The sequence below is a fragment of the Cryptomeria japonica genome, chromosome 4 (assembly GCF_030272615.1).
Source record: "Cryptomeria japonica chromosome 4, Sugi_1.0, whole genome shotgun sequence".
Lineage (NCBI taxonomy): Eukaryota > Viridiplantae > Streptophyta > Pinopsida > Cupressales > Cupressaceae > Cryptomeria > Cryptomeria japonica.
Window position 1 is genome coordinate 437,013,311 of NC_081408.1, and position 17,929 is coordinate 437,031,239.

Sequence of the window (17,929 nt, forward strand, 5' to 3'; positions counted from 1 at the left end):
TGAAGACTTGAAGGGTTTTGACCCTAGCTTAGCATAGCATACCGTAGAGCTAAACCCAAATGCAAAACCAGTTAGACAAAAGCGAAGGCCAATAAACCCAAGATTGAGCCACTAATGAGGAAGGAGTTGACCAAACTCATACAAGCCAATATCATCTTCCCTATCAAGCACTCCTCCTGGGTGGCCAACCTTGTCCCTGTAAGAAAGAAGAATAAGGAAATTAGATTGTGTTGACTTCAGGGATCTCAATAGAGCCTCCCTCAAGGAACACTATCCCCTTCCCTCTATGGAGCAGATTGTCCAAAAAGTCAGTGGCTCGGAAAGATTTTCATTCTTGGATGGGTAGTCAGGCTACAATCAGATCTTGGCCCAAGAATCAGACCAATACAAGACTACATTTACTACCAAGTGGGGTACCTATGCTTATTGCAAAATGCCTTTTGGGCTAACCAATGCAGGCACCACATTTCAAAGAGCAATGGACATGGCTTTCAAGGGGGTATTAGCAAGTTTGTGCTTGTATACCTTGATAACATAACTGTTTATTCGAAGCATGCAACTGACCATCTTGGTCATCTTGAGCAGGTGTTCATGAAATGCAAGGAGTATGGTGTGTCCCTGAACCCTAGCAAGTGTGTATTTGCTACTGATCAAGGAAGATTGCTAGGACACATTGTATCCAAGGAGGGCTTGACCATTGATCCAAAGTGAGTGGAAGCTATTCTTTCTCTTCCACTTCCCAATCACAAGAAAGGATTGCAAAGTTTCCTTAGTAGGATCAACTTTGTGAGGAGGTTCATTCCCAACCTTGCCACCATAGTAAAACCCCTCACTTACATGTTGAAGAAAAACTTGGTTTTCAGTTGGAGCGAGGGGAGGGCCGGTTTCGAAGAGATCAAACAAGCAATTGCTCAAGCCCCTACCCTCGACAATCCTAACTATGAAAGGGATTTTATCCTCTATACCTTCCGAGGAGAATCCAGCATCTCAGCTGTCCTAACACAGTTGAACGATGATAATTTGGAGCAACCTATTGCTTTTCTTTAGTGAGGGGCTAAAGGACTATGAGATTAAGTATAGCTATGTAGAGAAGCAGGTCCTCATAGTTGTAAGGGCATTAAAAAAGTTCAGACACATGTCCAACAAGAGGATCCAGCTCTTAGTTCCACATGCAAGTGTCAAGGATTTCCTTCTAAACAAGGACATCAATGAGAAGAGGGCTAGGTGGATAACCAGGGTCATGGAGTATGACATCAATATCAAGATCACCAAGCTTGTAAGAGGCAGGGGCCTATGTGAGCAACTTATCTCATCTTCTGAGACTACTTCAGAGGTCGCCCTTGTGTTACAAGAGGATCAACCAACTGGCAAAACACTCAATTCAGTTGGGTAAGTGACATGACCACCTTCTTAATGGAAGGTAGATACCCCCAAGGTCTGGACAGGACCAAAAGAAGGCATTTCAAGTTGCAGTCCATTCCCTATGTCTTAGTGAATGGCACTCTTTTTTGAAGAGACTCTAATGGAGTCTTACTAAGATGTATTGAGCAAAACCAAGTCAACAGATTGTTAGAGGAATTTCATGATGGCTCTTCAGAGGGCCACTTCTCTACAAGGACTACAGCTATCAAAATAATGAAGGTTGGTTATCACTGGCCATCCTTATTCAGTGACTCACGTAGATGGGTGAAGAATTGCAAGAAATATGCTCTCTTCTCTGGAAAACAAAGACTAGCTGCCCTACCTCTTCACCCCATCCAAGCAAATCAACCATTCGCACAATGGGGTTTAGACTTCATTGGCATGATAAATCCACCTTCTAGTGCTGGCCACAAGTGGATCTTGGCCACGACAGATTACTTCACTAGGTGGACTGAGGTAGTTGCATTGAGGGATGCCACTGAGGCCTCAGTGTTGGAATTCCTTGATGGAATTGTGACAAGATTCGGTGTACCCTCCACCATCATATCAGACAATGCCAGGGCATTCGTTGGAACCCAAATTAGTTCTTGGATAGTTAGGCATGGTGTATACTTGAAGACGCCATCCAACTATTACCTTCAGGGTAATGGCTTAGCTGAATCTCCAACAAGAACCTCATCAAGATAATTAAAAGGACGATTGAAGACAATCAGAGGGCATGGCTTACTAAGTTGAGGACAGCCTTATGGGCTGACAGGATCACACCCAAGAGGGTGATCGGTAACTCCCCTTTCATGCTAGTATATGGGAAGGAAGCAAGACTCCCAACTTCCCTTGAATTACCCTCTCTTGAAAAGCACATCAGCTGGAATTAACATAGAATGATGCCATGACAGTAAGGTTGGTCGGGCTGATGGAGCTGGAGGAGGTTAGAAGTCAAGCTATGCATAAACTTGAGACTCATCAAGAGCAGGTCAAGAAAGTTTTTGACAAAAAGGCGACTAAAAGGGTCTTCAAAGAGGGAGATCTATTTCTCAAGTGGGATGCAGACAGAGCCAAAACTGGGCGACACTCCAAATTTGATGCTATCTAGAGTGGTCCATATGTCATCACTAGTTGCAAGAAGGCCAATGCATTTCATCTCTCCAGGCTTGATGGCGAAGTTCTTCCAATCCCAGTGAATGGGATTCATCTCAAGCCCTGCTTCTGAAGAGGGTGTTGATGACTATGTAAATATTAGGCTAGAAGTTGTTTTGCTTTCAAAAGTGCTTGTGCACCTACCCCATTCTCCTTAAGAGGGTGTGCGCTCTAGTTTCCAGTTTTCCTCCAAGTGATGGCACACACATGTTTTGGTTTTTTTCAATGACTCAGTGCCCAATGGATGCTCAAGGCTTCTGGACTTCATGTTGAGCAGGCAAGCATCCCACAGAAATCGCCAAAAATGTTGTCATTATATGACACCCTTGGTCCATCAGTAAGAACCGATCAAAGATACAATCCATGGACCAGCGCTGCCCCAGTTGATCAAGGAGAAAAGTGTAATATCCCCTGTCCAAATAGTGACTGAAAACAAGGGATATTTGCTGCTAAATTTGTATGTTATGCTGTTACCAACATTGCGTGTTGTGTCGATTGCTGTCTCAGAAGTTTTCAGATTGTCAAAGGACTCGACAAACATACATTTGACTTGAAAGAACAATTACAAATGATTCCTTAATGAAGTATGACAACCAAGCAAGCATATATAACCATAGTATAACGCTCTATCACCTAAATCAAACATCTAACAGCTAGCTGGCATTTTGTCGAACAGATGGCATGTATCCTCAGAAAAGACAGTTGGATATAATGTACACACCCCAAACTGTCTCCTTATTCATATAATGAATTGAATTACATTTCATATGACAGCCAAATGACAAGATATAAGTAGCTGATAAATGAATCCATGGACTGTCATTTCATACTTCTGAGGACTCCAAATCTGCAACTAAACTTATACATTTATACTGGAAATTTATAAAGAAAGTTTGGAGTAAGAACCTGGCCAAATCGCCTTATAGGAATAAGCAAGAAATGATGTCAAAAAACTCTCCAAAAGCTAAATCGAGCCCCCTTCACAGTCTGCCCTTACTGCTGCTAGATGGTGGTCTGATACAATGATAAAGGAACGCTGCAAGTCCTCCCAACTCCTTCCAAAATGATCGCTCTTCCCTTTCCAATGAAGCGCTACCCTTATTGATGTATTAAGTAGCCAATTTGAAAGTCATCTGCAAAATCGAAGGTTCCAGCTAACTGGTGCGAATCAGATTTCAGACTGGTAGAGTCTGATTCCTTTACAAAATTTCCTTAGAATATCATAAGATGCTACGCCCTTGTCCCTAGATAATATCGCTGTCCCTTCCAGTCAAAATGCTCGTACAAAACCCAAATCTGCTGTTCGAACTTGGAGATAGGTATAAAATCATGGAAGAGAGGATAAAGTTCAATCTCCCTCAGATTTGCACTGTCAGCTGCAATCGACATTCAATTCACCTTCCAAACACTACTAGGACAAATCGCCTTGAATCCCCAATAAGAATTAATGACAATATGGATTTTCCTATTAAAATCGTGGCACCTCCTCCCTGTCATGAAGTCTGAAAATACTGAGATAAGGGCTCAGCAAATGTAACTTCTAATCAGCTTCAATTATGGCAATAAGATTGGCCTTATACTCTAAACAAATCAATGCATTATGGGCATTCCAATTGAAAATCTACATATACCATGAATCCCGTTCACCATGAAATCGTAGAAACTTATCATGTACAATTAGGGAGACTGAAGTGTCTCCCTCTCACAATAGCAAATTTGTCTTCGAAAGAAGACTTCACAAATTAGGTGCTGATGTAGATTCCGTCACGAATCCACCCCCAAGATGAAGAACTAGGGTTTCGTCCAGCCCTTCTATCCAATCTGCTGAAGGTTTGCGTCCTCAAAGATTCCACCAATGCAACGCATTAGTCACTTCATTAAACCAAACTCCAATCTTCATCCCTTTTCCTTCTCTTACCCTCTTCTATTTAACCTTTTCCATAACCCGTCATGATACACCTTCTAGAAGGGTGTAGGTACACTTTATTTATTTTTAATAAGTGACTATTAATTATTATTTTATTTTTATACTTTAGTCACTTTTAGTTAAATTACTTAAATATAAAGTCACTTTTTAATAATTAATTTATTTTAATGACTTTATAAGAAATTAATTTAATTAATTTCTCCTTATTACTCCTATTAGCCAAAAGGCTAAAATTGGGGACATTACAAAAAGCAGAAGAATTATGAAGTATGAGGTGTTGCCTTACCCGGAGGAAGTTCCTCCCTTATCCTTTTCTTCCTTCCCCGAAACTCCGGAACCCCGAGGTTCCGAAGTTCCTTCTCCTCGCCTTCCCTTGTTTTTCTTCTCTAGAACTCCAGAACCCCAAAGTTTCGAGGTTCCCTCTTCATTTTCTTCCCTTCCCCGGAACTCCGGAACCCCGAGGTTCTTCCCTTTCTTCCCCTCCTCTTCTATTCACCGGAGCTCCGGAACCCCGAGGTTTTGAAGTTCCTTTTCCTTTGCCTTCTCCAGAACTCCGGAACCCCGAGGTTCTGAAGTTCCCTCCTAGCCTTTCTTCCTTTCTTTCTCCGGAACCCCGAGGTTCCGAAGTTCTCTTCCTTTGCTTCCCTTCTTCTTTCCCGGAACTCCAGAACCCCGAGGTTCCGAAGTTCCTTCCTTAGCCCTTTTTCAATTCTCCGAAACTACGGAACCCCGAGGTTCTGAATTTCCCTGCTGCTCTCTTTTCTCCTTCATCAACCCCAAGGTTCCGAAGTTCTTTCCTTGTCTTCCCCACTTCGGGAACCCGAGTTTCCGAAGTCCTCGGACTTCTTTCCGACTGGCACCACTTCCGGATGGCGTGCTCAACACTCAAAGCTTTAAATGCTCCGAAGACTTTTGTGACCTGTTGTGGAGCCAAAGGGGTGCATTTAATGTTTTTGGCAAGATTTCCATCAAAAGAGGTAGAGGGTCATGGTTGTTGGGGTGACTTATGTCATGTCTGCATGCTCTGACTTTGGAAGGTTAGTCAATCCACCCTTCTCAGGATTGCATTTTCAAGGTATGGCTAGGTTGCTTGCATGTACAGAAGTCAAGTGCATGTGCTTCCCTGCACTCCCAAATTGACATTTCCCTGCACACACAAGGGTCATGATCACTCTTGTAACCATTTTTCTATATAAAGGTTGTTAAGCCTCATTGCAAAAGGTTCTCTCCCTGTTGGCTTGAACTATTCTATGCTCTTTCACTTCTCTTGTATTTATCTTGCATTTATGCAACTGTAAGTTTGGCCACTGGCCTTATAATGAATTGAAAATCACCATTCTTGCCTTCAAACTTATGTATGTTGTGTATGTTTCCTTACCTTCATCATATGTGTATGTTTTGTGGCTCTTCTCTCGTATATGCTATGTTAACTTATTTCTGAGTGTGACTTGTGGAAAACCTTCTCCCCTTCAGCGAATTCTAACCTCCATACATGCATTGGGCTCACTCATACAATTGAAGTTTGTGCATCTCCTGGGTGTTTCAGTTGATTCTTTGTGTCATTCGGATAGGGACAGAAACAATCTCTTCTTGGTGCATCACCTCCTTTTATTTTAAGCATTTCTCTCTTCCCTTTACCTCTGCAAGTTGTTAGAAAAGGCTTAGGAGTAAGCTTTGAAGTGTTGAGTTGGTTCAACACCTGCACCTAGATTGAGAAGGAAGTCGGCCTTCTCCAAAGATTCAACCCCCTTGCGCAAGGTCCCACACTTCGGGGTTGTTTCCATGTTTCACAAGGTTGCTGAAATGATAGCTCAGCAAGGGTGCGAGCTTTTGTGATAACAGTAACTATTCTTAAAGCACAATTTATGTCATCGATTGTTTGTCAATCACAACCTGTTTAAAACATCCTCAATACCGTTGATCATTTGTTGGTTCTTCATTCATCCCATTACAATATATTAGCATTTTCTTGTATATGTGTATTAGTGCATAAACTGTTATACATACAATTGCTATTAAACACCAATACAAAATCCATTTATAATACTAACACAATTGCAAGCATCAATATGGTAATTTAAGCATGGACATCCTTTTGTATTATATTCTGAAACTGTCATCTTCCCCTTTTTCAACATAAGTATTTGAAAGTCCTGTTGTGACCTTTTCACACATCGCCCCATTGCTAACGGGGACCCCCTCTTTGCCAGTTTCCTGCGTTGTTAGGTTAGGGTTTTGGCTGCTTAGTGGGCAATTTTGCGTTTCCCGTGCCTGAGTCTCGGAGTTCCGATCATGCCTAGTGTCGTCTAGGGTTTTTGAAGTGTTAGGATCAAGTTGCAAAAAAATGATATTTTAATGATCCTAAGTTTTGCTAAGTGTTAGACCTATTGAACGTTAACGTGTTTTTAAACACGCGCATCAGTGATTTTAAAGTGCCAAGATATTCACAGACCTTTCGGAGTTGTTTTCTCGCTCTTAAGGTATTATTTAAGTTGGTTTCGCACTATTCCAATATTTTCCTAGCGTTTCGCTCATATTTTTGGAAAATTAGTCTAAGTCCAATCAAATTTAAAGTCGCTGAGTGATTTTGAGTGGTTAAAATGTTAAAATCCTAAGGGAAATCCTTATTCCAAGGGTTAAAGGGTCAAAATCCATGCTAGAGGTGTTTTTCCCCTCACATTCCAGACTACCAACCCATTCACCTACTCAAAATCCATACTACACATGGGTTTCCCCTGGAATCCATACTGGCCACTAATTTCCCCCACTATTTATCCATACTGCCATCGATTTTCCCCTGGAAGTGTTAAAATTTGGCTAAGTGTCAGGATTTATCCAGACTGCCATCAATTTTCCACCGGGAGTGCAGACTGGAGTGCGGACTGGAATGCAAGGATAATTCCATGCCTGGGTCGTTTTTCCACCAGGATTTTTGTGACAACTAAGTGAGGATTTTTGTCCGGATTTTTATCCGGACAGAGGTCGATTTTCCACTGGGAACATTATGAAGAGTTTTGAGTCTGGATTTTCATCCAGACTGAGGTCGAATTTCCACCAGGGAGGTATTTTTTCAAGTTAAGTGAGTTTTGAGTGTGGATTTTTGTCCAGACACATATCGATTTTCCCCTGGGGGTGATTTTTTGCAAAATGAGTGCATTTTTGTCTATATTTTTGTCCAAACTCATATCGATTTTCCCCTAGGAGGGTTTTTATGTGCATTTTGATGAAATTGAGCATGGATTTTTGTCCAAGCATGGATCGAATTTCCCCTATGGGGCAAATTTTGACACTTACGTGATTTTTAAAGGGATTTTTCAATCCCAACTAATAGCGATTTTCCCCTGGAGGCTTTATTTTGGATTTAAATTGAAATATTTTAATAAACAGCCCCATTTTGATTTGCTTTTAAATAATTATTAAATGATTATTTAAAATTTAAAAGCAAATTTAATAACTTGCAATAATTATTAAATGTTTGAACCTTCTAGAAGCAAGTTAGGGTTTCACCAAGCAAGTATTTATACAAGTGTTTTTTTATCCCACATTGCTTGTGTGGTGAAAGTTGGAGGTGAAAGCAAGTATATGAGAGGAACTTCAGCATTATTTTATTATTATTTCTGCCATGTGTCTCCATGAAAGCGATTCTTCTCCAAGTTGGGCGATTTTTTTAGCAAGGCGTTTTTGTGAAGTGTGGGATTGAAGATTTATTTTTCTCCATTTTTTCCAGCTTGCTGATCTATTCCTCTTGGCTGCCATTAAAGACCAGTTTCAGATTTTCGATTTTGCTAAGTTTGACGATTTTTTCCAAATTTAGCATTTTTTGGTGAAAGTTGGCAATTTCATGATTGAAGACTTGGGCGATCTTTCCTCCACCATTTGTGCTTGTTGTTCAGACCTTCATTGTTGCAGATTGCTGCCATTGACATCAATTTTCAGATTTTCCATTTTGGCGCTAGACTTGGAGAAATTTCGATTTTGCTTGGGAGGTGTTTTGGTGCCATATTTTGATGATTTTCATGCATGTTTGGTGGCTGCCATCACTTCCAGCCTGCTGATTCACTTTAGATCTGAAGTTTGCTTCAGATTTTGACTTCCATTAATGGCTGCCATTAATTTTCAAACTTAAGTTTTTATTGCCCAGCCAATTCCAACTTAAACATTTAGCATTCGGAGGTGTTTTATGGAGTTTTCTGTGCATTTTTTAGACCATTTTATCACTATTGCAGGTCTGAAACTCCATTGTTGGGCGGTTGTCCTCAGAAATTTTCATTTCCAGCCACCTAACCAACTTTGGCGAATTTGCTTAGGGCTGTTTCCTTAGCAATTTTTCATCATTTTCAGGGATTTAAACCACTTTGCAAGGTGATGTTAAGTCTGAAGTGTTCGATTTTTAGACTTGTCCTCAGAAAACTAAATTTTACCAGCCATACTTACATTCCAAAAAATGATTGTTTTCATCAATAAAACTGATTTTTATTGATTTTATGCACATTTTGAAGACTACAACATGTTTTTGAAAGTCTGATTTTTCAGGTTGTCTTCAAAATTTTGACTTCCATTGTTGATTGCGGAAGGCGTCTTCAGACATTCATTGTGTGAAAACACAACCTTTCACACCTTTTCCTTAGTCATCATCAATCCGGTATACTCCATTGCACTTTAGCTTGCATATTTTCTAAGCGTAAGCAAGTATAAATGAATTTTATGAAAGGCTTCCATGCCTTAGCGTTGTCACACTTTGAACGTAATTGCTAAAATTTACCAAGTGTATGGATTATTTTCTTGGCTCCATGCTCTAAATTAGCTAAATCTTTAGAAAGTCGGGAATTTTATTATGGATATTTTCCCAAGTCTAACTTCGAGCTTCGTACAGGTGCGATGTCAAAGTCGGGATACAAGGAAAGGAAAGAGCTGCTGAAGACACTGGAGACTGGATTTTATCCAGAGTTTAAGATTTCATCCAGATGGAAGGAGATCACTGATACAAACATGCATTTCCTGGACTTCGACCAGATGCAGCGTCGGATGTTCGGAGTCAGAGATCAAGTTCCTTCCCCAACATATGCGAATATTATGAAGAGTGGCATTTTCCATGTCGCTGGGTTTCCAGCGTCCATACAGTGCAGTGAGTTGATCCTAGAGTGTGCACGATGTTACGATCCGCTCACAAGAATGATCAAGAGTCCTAAAGGCGTTGTCATCGCCTACTTTGCTGAGGATGCCATTGCTGAGGTGTTCGAAATTCCACACGGAACAGACATGAAGGATGTGACCAAGGAGGATTATGCAGACAAATACACGAAGAAGATGGGTGTATGCAAGAGTTTAATTAATAAAGAGTGGATGATTGAACCTAGGAATCATCATTCCAAGGCTCCCAAGACACTTGTGTGCGTAGATTTTAAGGAGGAATATAGTGATTTGATATTCCTACTCAATAGAGTGATGGGAATGCCGCATGAAGCAATATTTCATGGATAGATGTTCTACTTCATCCAGGATTGTCTTAGAGGAACACTAGTGAATTGGTCCAAGATCATAAGTGACAACCTGGATTTCCAGTTGAGGAATGTAGAGCGGTCCAAGTCATTCGCCATGACTTCTTACCTGGTGTACCTGCTTGCACGATTCGTTTCATATAGAGGATTAATATGCAAAGGTGAAGTCAGGAATGGGCAAGGACAATTTAAGAGTTATGAATGCTACCCCCAGCTAGGTATGCACAGAATTGAAGACTACAAGAGAGTGAATGATGCATTCACTATGTACATCACACGGATGCTGCAGGGCAGAATCCACAGAAGACTGTCCAAGGAGGCAACTGAGTTAATAGAGAAATATGGATCGTGGTATATACAGTTCCCCAGTTTCACATACCTCAGGATTCATGGGTTTCAATCTGAACCCTACAGACTTCCTAGGTATCCAACCGACAGAATGATATTGTTGGAAGTGGTAAGACAACTTCTAGAGTTCGATGTTATCTAGAGAGAGAAGCACAGGACAGGAATGACATTCCCTATTTCAGTTGGGAAGACGTCAGAGGTTTGCCAATCCGCCATAGCTGCCAGCACTGCAGGTGAGGAGCTTGCATTCTACAGATTTGCTACCTATAAGAAGAGAGAAAGATTTGATCCAGACAAGAAGGTCGGGAGGATCAGGGGAGAGAAGTTCACTCATAAGGTTGACATAGAAGATTATTGGGCTAACTTGATGGACGAACAAGCAGTAAAGAGAAGAATGTGGTCCAGAATGTCAGTGGATTTCATGAGGAAGTGTGGACTTTTCCTCATCCTTGATCAGGTATTAGATGATAGAGATCATACACACCCACATTATGAGAATGAAATGAAGAAGGCAAACCTATTGCCAAATTGGTCAGAGTCAGAAGAGATTGACCTGAATGTATTGATGAGAGAGGTCTTGAATTTCTCCCGCACATGGGTAGATATGCAGATGAATAAATTAGTTGACATGGGTGTTCCCTTCACTTATGAAAGGATGAAGCCGGAAGAGTCTACTTGCGAGGATGATCAAAGGACTGTCAGTGATGTCAGGATTCATGCAGACGAAGAGAGTCAAGCTCCCAAGAGAAGGAAGAACATGCCTGGAGAAGTCAAGGCCAGAGGGAAGAAGATTGAGGATGTGAAGAAGAAACAGAAGACTATCATTCCTCCACTTATCATTCCTTCACCCCAGTGTCTCATCAATCGAAGTGATTGAAGTAACAGAACAGAATAAGGAGACTCAGCAGTGTTCCAACACAATGATACTACCAGAGAATATTCAGGAGTTCCATGCCACAGCAACATCTGCACCTCCTGATGAGAATAATGATCAGTCGGAATCCCCTATTGTCCTTTTGGAAGTTAGCTTGGGAAATGAAGTATATGATTGGACTAAGGATAATCCTGATGATAATGAAGATGTTATCTCGGCATTGAAAGGACTGGATCGAGAAGTATGTCTTGATGATGGTATGGAAATGGCCGCTATTCCTGAATGGCTGACGAGAAGCATGGACAAAAGTAAACAAATGATAGAGGTACAGCCTATTGATGATATTGATGACTACCTAACTAGGAGTGCTAAGAAGAAGGAGCCCAAGAGAGCGGAAATTTTGTCGCACATAGCTAGAGATGAGACAGGAATGAGGATTGCGCAGATTGTTGTTCCTAGAGCCGGCGTTACAGCGGACACTGCTACTCCCATGGATTTCCAGATCACTTCAGTTGCCCTTGGTCGTCCATCCACAGGGCAGGAATTTCAGGAGATTGGTGACAACCTCCAAGCAATCAATGCAAGGTTAGACACAGCGATTGCGGAGAATGAAAGGTACAGAGAAGAAAATATTAGACTCAGAGAGTATATTGCAGGGACAAGGCGTGGAGATCCCACCCTTATTTCCCCTATTGCAGTTGACCATGGAATACATTCACACTGTGAGGTAGCGAAAGGTACACACTCAGAGGTGGAAAAATGGTTTGAAAGCACAAGAAAGCAAGCAGATGATTTCCTTACTCAGTTTGTCCAAGCATATGATAAGACAACAACGCTCGTATTCAGAATCCAGTATTTGGAGGGAGTTTGGGAAGAATTCCGGCCTATCCAAGAGAAGACTATTCCACGCCTCCTGGCATTGAAGAAGGTTCCTAATTCCACCTTGGTCAGTAAGAACATTGTGCACAGTGGAGACATATACGATTTCCATGACTGGCATTGGGCACTAGCCTTGAAGAAATCGGCTTATGAGAACGCCCAATCGAGTTGTATGGAGATGGAAGGATTAATTCAGGACATTCAGATGAAAATCCTTGCCTCGATTGAGGAATTATTGGGTGTTGATGTTAGTGATGCTAGTGGTTTACACTTAGCCGAATTAAGAGACAAGATGAAATTTATGTATTTTTGCCAATTGGACTCTTTGAAGAAGAGTCAGATTGATGACTTGGTCTCTTTGTTGATTCATGTTCATAATTTGCAGAAGCTCATGCCTGAATGGGAGAACACTTTGAATGCTTGCTCGGATTCATTGGATGTGATTGATTTACAACAAGATACCTTGCCTAGCATTTCCATGGAGGAGTTAGATTCAGTATTGGCTAGATTCTTGGAGTATGCTAGGAGAGAGAGAGATGCAAGGAGGAATCTTCTAGAAGATTCCCTATATGATGACTAAGTATCTTTTCATTGGGCCATATGTTGGTGGCGCCATTTTTGATGTAACCCTAATTAGGGCAATTCTAGGGTTTTGTTGGCATGATCTCGGCCGTTGATCTTTAGATCAATCTGGGCCATCCATTTTTGTAAGAGACTCTATATATGCCCCTTTGTCTCTCATTTGTAAGAGAGAGTTTTTGTAGAATTGTTGGTATATGCTATAGCTATTTGAATCCTAATCATTGTTCAATTGTTGGTGATTTTGCTCTTCAAATGTTGTATTTGCACTCATGGTTCTCAATTCCTCCAAGTTAGATTAGAATTTAGATTAGAATTTATTTTCATGTATGTTAGATTGAGTGGAAGATTTGTTGAATTTATTTGTGTGGAATCCTTAATCCATACCACTAGCCTCTTGCCGCTAGTAAGTGCGCCTTGTGTGGTCAACTGGAGTTTGAGTAAGCATAACTTCAACTATTATGCGTCCGTTGACAAGCATCAACTTGGATGGTGTCTACGTTTGATGGTAATAGTCTGAAAATCATTAAGTATACCTTAGATGATTGCACTAAGCTTGTGTCAATACCTGATTGTGAGACCTTGCCTGGTTTGATTCCACTAGATCCATTCATCATTTCCTACATTCCTAGTTTTAGAATAGATTTCCTAAACCCTATTCTTTTTTCCCCTTTTTTTAGTAAGAAGTAAATCCAGAGCCTTATTGATAAATCTTAAGTTGTCAGCACACCTATTCTGCATCATTCATGATAATCCAAACATTTGCGTAAGTCCCCAAGTGAAACACAGCAATTCACATCAACCACTGAACTTACCCACTCGTCAAGACCTGACATGTAGAAACCTTGGAATCATTTTAGTTGATCTCATTCTTAGCATCTGAGGTGATTTTGTTCAAGAGAGGGTAAATTACTTTGGTAATTTATTCTGTATTGTTATGTGCATAAAAAACACATCAACAAGTCCCCTAACCTATTATTTTATTTTCCATAGATTAAAGGGATAAGGTAACAGAAATATTATATCAATATAGCTTAAGCTGTCCTAGTAACTTTATGTTATAATTATTAAAAGGCAACTTATATTTTATTATTAGAAAGGATCCAATATTAAAAAATGTCCCTAAGGGAAAGTGGCAAAGAGTTTCTCAAAAAAGTATAATAATATAATATAATGTTAAAAAAATATTTTCTAGACACATTCAAATTAAAGCAGGAGGTTTTATAAATTTAAAAAGAGGGTGGTAAAAGGAGAAGTCGGGCATAGAAGAAATGATCCATTTTATGAAATCAAAACCTAAGGCGGGGGGGTGAACCAGTATTTTAAACTTTTTTATAGCATGAAACCACATTAAACATAGAAGAGCAATCAACAAGATGCAAACACTGAATTTTCTCGTGGAAAACACTTTCAGGTGAAAAACCACGGCACACAAAACTTTTATCACTGAAATTGGGCACCAATCCAGATTACACAAGTGAGCACCAACTCTTCTTGAATCACAAACAGCACTGGTGACGCACCTACTCCACAAAAATGAGGCACCAACCTCAGAATCTTCGATTTTCATATGCTTCTCTTCTTTAATTCATAGAATTCTCCTTATCACAACTCCTATAATCTGGTTACAAATCTGTTATAGAACTCTCCTTTTCGCAACTTCTGCAATCTGCTTACAAATCTGTCATAGACCTCTCCTTCTCACAACTTCTACAATCTGATTACAAATTTATCATAGAACTCTCAACCTATCGGTCCTTATAATGCTACACGCAATGCATTTTGCACTCATCTATTATGACTTAGCATCTTCACACCTTGTCTACATCTCCAGTCAGGATGCTCTGCTCCCTTCTTAATATTTCAAACCCACGGTATAAACTTCTATATCCAGTCCGACTCCAGAGGCATGTCTTCAGCTATGAATATCCGTCACTTGCTTAAAAAAACATTCGATACACCCACCATTACCTTCCATGCAGCACAGTGTATTTTTAAAATAATCAAAATAAGCACTCCACCTTAACACCCAAACTCATGACCACACCTATAGTTATACCATACACTCCTCTTTTTCTTATCTCCACCACACACCATTATCTAAAGCACGATATATTTAATATTTGAAACCAACATACCAATATACAGAATCATAAATTCTACCCATGCAGTCCTTTTAAGTACAAGAACAGCGCCAACATACTCGTAAGCAACAATATATCAGACCGCAAGTAAAACGTTTCCATGGCACTCACCGTTATCAATAGCCAGCAGTATATATATTAACGCTCCAACACATAAGCCACGATATATCCCTGTTTTTCACTAAGGAAGAGAAGAAATAGCTCATTAAATATTTCCTTCAGAATATAGAAAAGGTTCTTTCACAACCTGAAGCCGTCACCCAAAAATAGAGTAAAGAATAAATGAATTTGATTCGAAAACAAACGCCCAACAATAAGTTATGGGCCCATCCAAACACATGGAGTACGTGAGTTTTAACTTAGCCGCCATTCACCAGGCACTATCGCACAAAAACAAATTAATACAATTCCACTTTTGAATTCAAATCACCAAGCGCTATTGCACCAAAAAAATAAAATTCCACTAAAAAATACAATTCCACTAAAATCACAACAAATTAAATAGACCACCAATATTCCATGGTGATGAGTCACTCAGGAGTAGACAAGTAGGCAGGTGACATGGACAAGCATCCAGCTCAAGCTGACACCCAAGAAGCTCAGCCACACAACCAAATAGCTCAACCAAACAATTAGGTAGCTCAACGAGACACGCAAGTAGACAAGTAGCTCAACCAAGTAGGCAAATAGCTCAAGTAGCTCAAGCAGACGACCAGGCAACTCACTTCAATTTTCTATTACTTTGAAAAATCCTCCAGAAAATGTACAACCTTAAATGTTATCCTTTGACATCAATGACAAAACATGCAACACACGTCGCCTGCATTCTTGGCGCTTGTCACCATCTCGGAGATGTTCTCGAGACAAGGGACACCTTGGGGAGATTTCCAAGGAGTCCCCAAAATGTCTCTTTTTTTTAGGAGACATCCTTGATTGGAGGGGACGTTTTGGAAACATGAAGGGGACAGCTGGTTGTCCTCAAGACATAGTGGGGATGTCTCAAATGTCTGAGGGGTGGCCAGCTGTCCCCTTTTTTCCATTTTTGTTTCTTCATCAAAATTTTCTTTTCATCATTATGTTTTACAATTTTTGACATTTGTAGCGCAAACTTGTAGCCTTGAGGCATTTTGGTGTATGCAGTACTACTATTTTTCATAGGCACATTGACATGAATCATCAATTATGGAAGCACTTAAGTATTACTATTAATTTGTTTGACTCTCATGTGAACTCTATTGTTGTGTTTTAATTTTGGTTCTATAATTTAATGTCAATATGACTACATTTACAACTTTGTCAATGTTATCATAAGAATCGCTGAAATTTCCCTATAATTTTACTATATATATATAATCCCGTCCCCAAAACACATCCCCCCATCCTGAAAACTCAGCAAAATGTAGCAAAATACCTTCATCATCAGGCTATCAAAGAATCAGCCCCCTCCTTGCTTGCCTACCAATGTCACAAGAGTATACAACTCACCAAAACCTCAAAGAAAACCTTTATAACTATGTCTTGTTGAATCATCGAGCCCAACCACACTTGCCTACCAAGGACGAGGGACATTGAGAGTTCAAACTCCAACAATAATGCCTTCACCATTTCGATGATCAAAAATTGTGTACCAAGAGCAAAGAGAAACGAAGTGTCTTCCAAAAAACACTCAGAGCAATGTCATTGAACCCATGCAAATTACCAAGATATTAGGCCATTGGGGTAATAAATGCCGACCATCCACAAGGACAAGAGTAAGAGCATCCCCAATGACCCAAAAACATAGCACAAGGGGAAACCCCAACAAAACAATACTTAGAAAATTAACTTTCGAACTTTGAGGAGCAAGGACACCAAGGAATCATATCGGGAGATATGAAACTCTGCAAAAAACAACACAGCAACAAATTTCGATCTTTGGACTTTGGGGCTTGGGTATGCATAAAAGAGGCATGAGTGCAAGAGAAACCCCAACAACCCACAAGTCTGACAACTTCGACAATCAAGCAAAATGCAAGGCCTTCGAGGTGAGGTTTTGATAGTGATAGGAAACGCATGCAAGGATGAGGAACCCTTCCGACAAGGCAACAAACATGACAGCCAATTTTGAAAGGAGAGGAGTGGAGTAGGAATTGAAAGGGAAGGTATGCAGGAGTGAACGACCTTGAAACCCCAACATCCCAAAAATCTCAACACCTAACCAAATTTTAGTTTTTCTACTTGTGTATTTGACTAAAGCATGAAAAGATGGAAAATACAACATTCAAAGGCATAAAATTTAGCAAGATGACACACTTAGAATTTCTCACATTGGTTATCAAAAATGGGTCAAGAAATTAAGAATTTAAAACACAAAGAAAAGAAGGGACTCGAGCAAAAAGGACATTCCAGATTTGGGCCCCAGCATATTATATGATATATCTCTAAAACAAATGAGCTACATAATTTTATTATACTGCAATTATATTGTTAGATTTTTGTTTGCAGAGGAAACCATTAGGCGACAAATATATGTAAAATTGTTCTTCTGACAACTATAAAATCGAACGCTGCAATACCCCATTACTCACTTATACAAGGACAAAACTCCAACAAGTGAATAACTGCAGCAAGGAATGATTAGCGAAAAAGAAACCCAGTCGAATAGCATTTTTTTTCACAGTTGCAGCAGGTAAAACACCAAACAAATAAAGCAAAACCATTTATGCATATAGCATAATGATACATTGTAACGGCATTAGGTAGACATATGGTAGACTGATGTTGCAATGGATTCCTTGATCCTCTAATGCTTCTTACATATATGAACTCTGAAACATAACAAAGAGTAAATAAACAGAGAAAATAAAACTATCTTGATAAGATGCAAAAAGCTTCCCAAAAAACAAAGTACCTGTTGCTTTGTTGGCTTCCTAAAATTCAGAGCAAGGCAGTAATTGACAAGACTTTTCAATTTTTGATTGTAGCGATCATTACAAATGCAAATTATGGGTATCTTGCTCATTTTGATGCTGGATATAAGATCTGTTACTCCTCCCCTATCTCCTCCAGACATGCCGTCAACCTCATCCATAATTAAAACAAATTTCTGACGCCTTGAACTGCAGAAAACTAAGCTATGTTA

The 17,929-nt window shown here is 39.9% G+C and overlaps 1 protein-coding gene across 1 annotated transcript in view; it reads right to left on the minus strand.

Moving 5' to 3' along the window:
* The window catches only part of LOC131030431 (replication factor C subunit 1), a 150,232-nt gene that overhangs the window by 78,083 nt on the left and 54,220 nt on the right, over positions 1–17,929 (minus strand). The window contains exon 11 of the mRNA XM_059219860.1: positions 17,699–17,906. Within this exon, the coding sequence (XP_059075843.1) occupies positions 17,699–17,906 (208 nt within the window). The remainder of the gene's footprint in view (positions 1–17,698; positions 17,907–17,929) is intronic.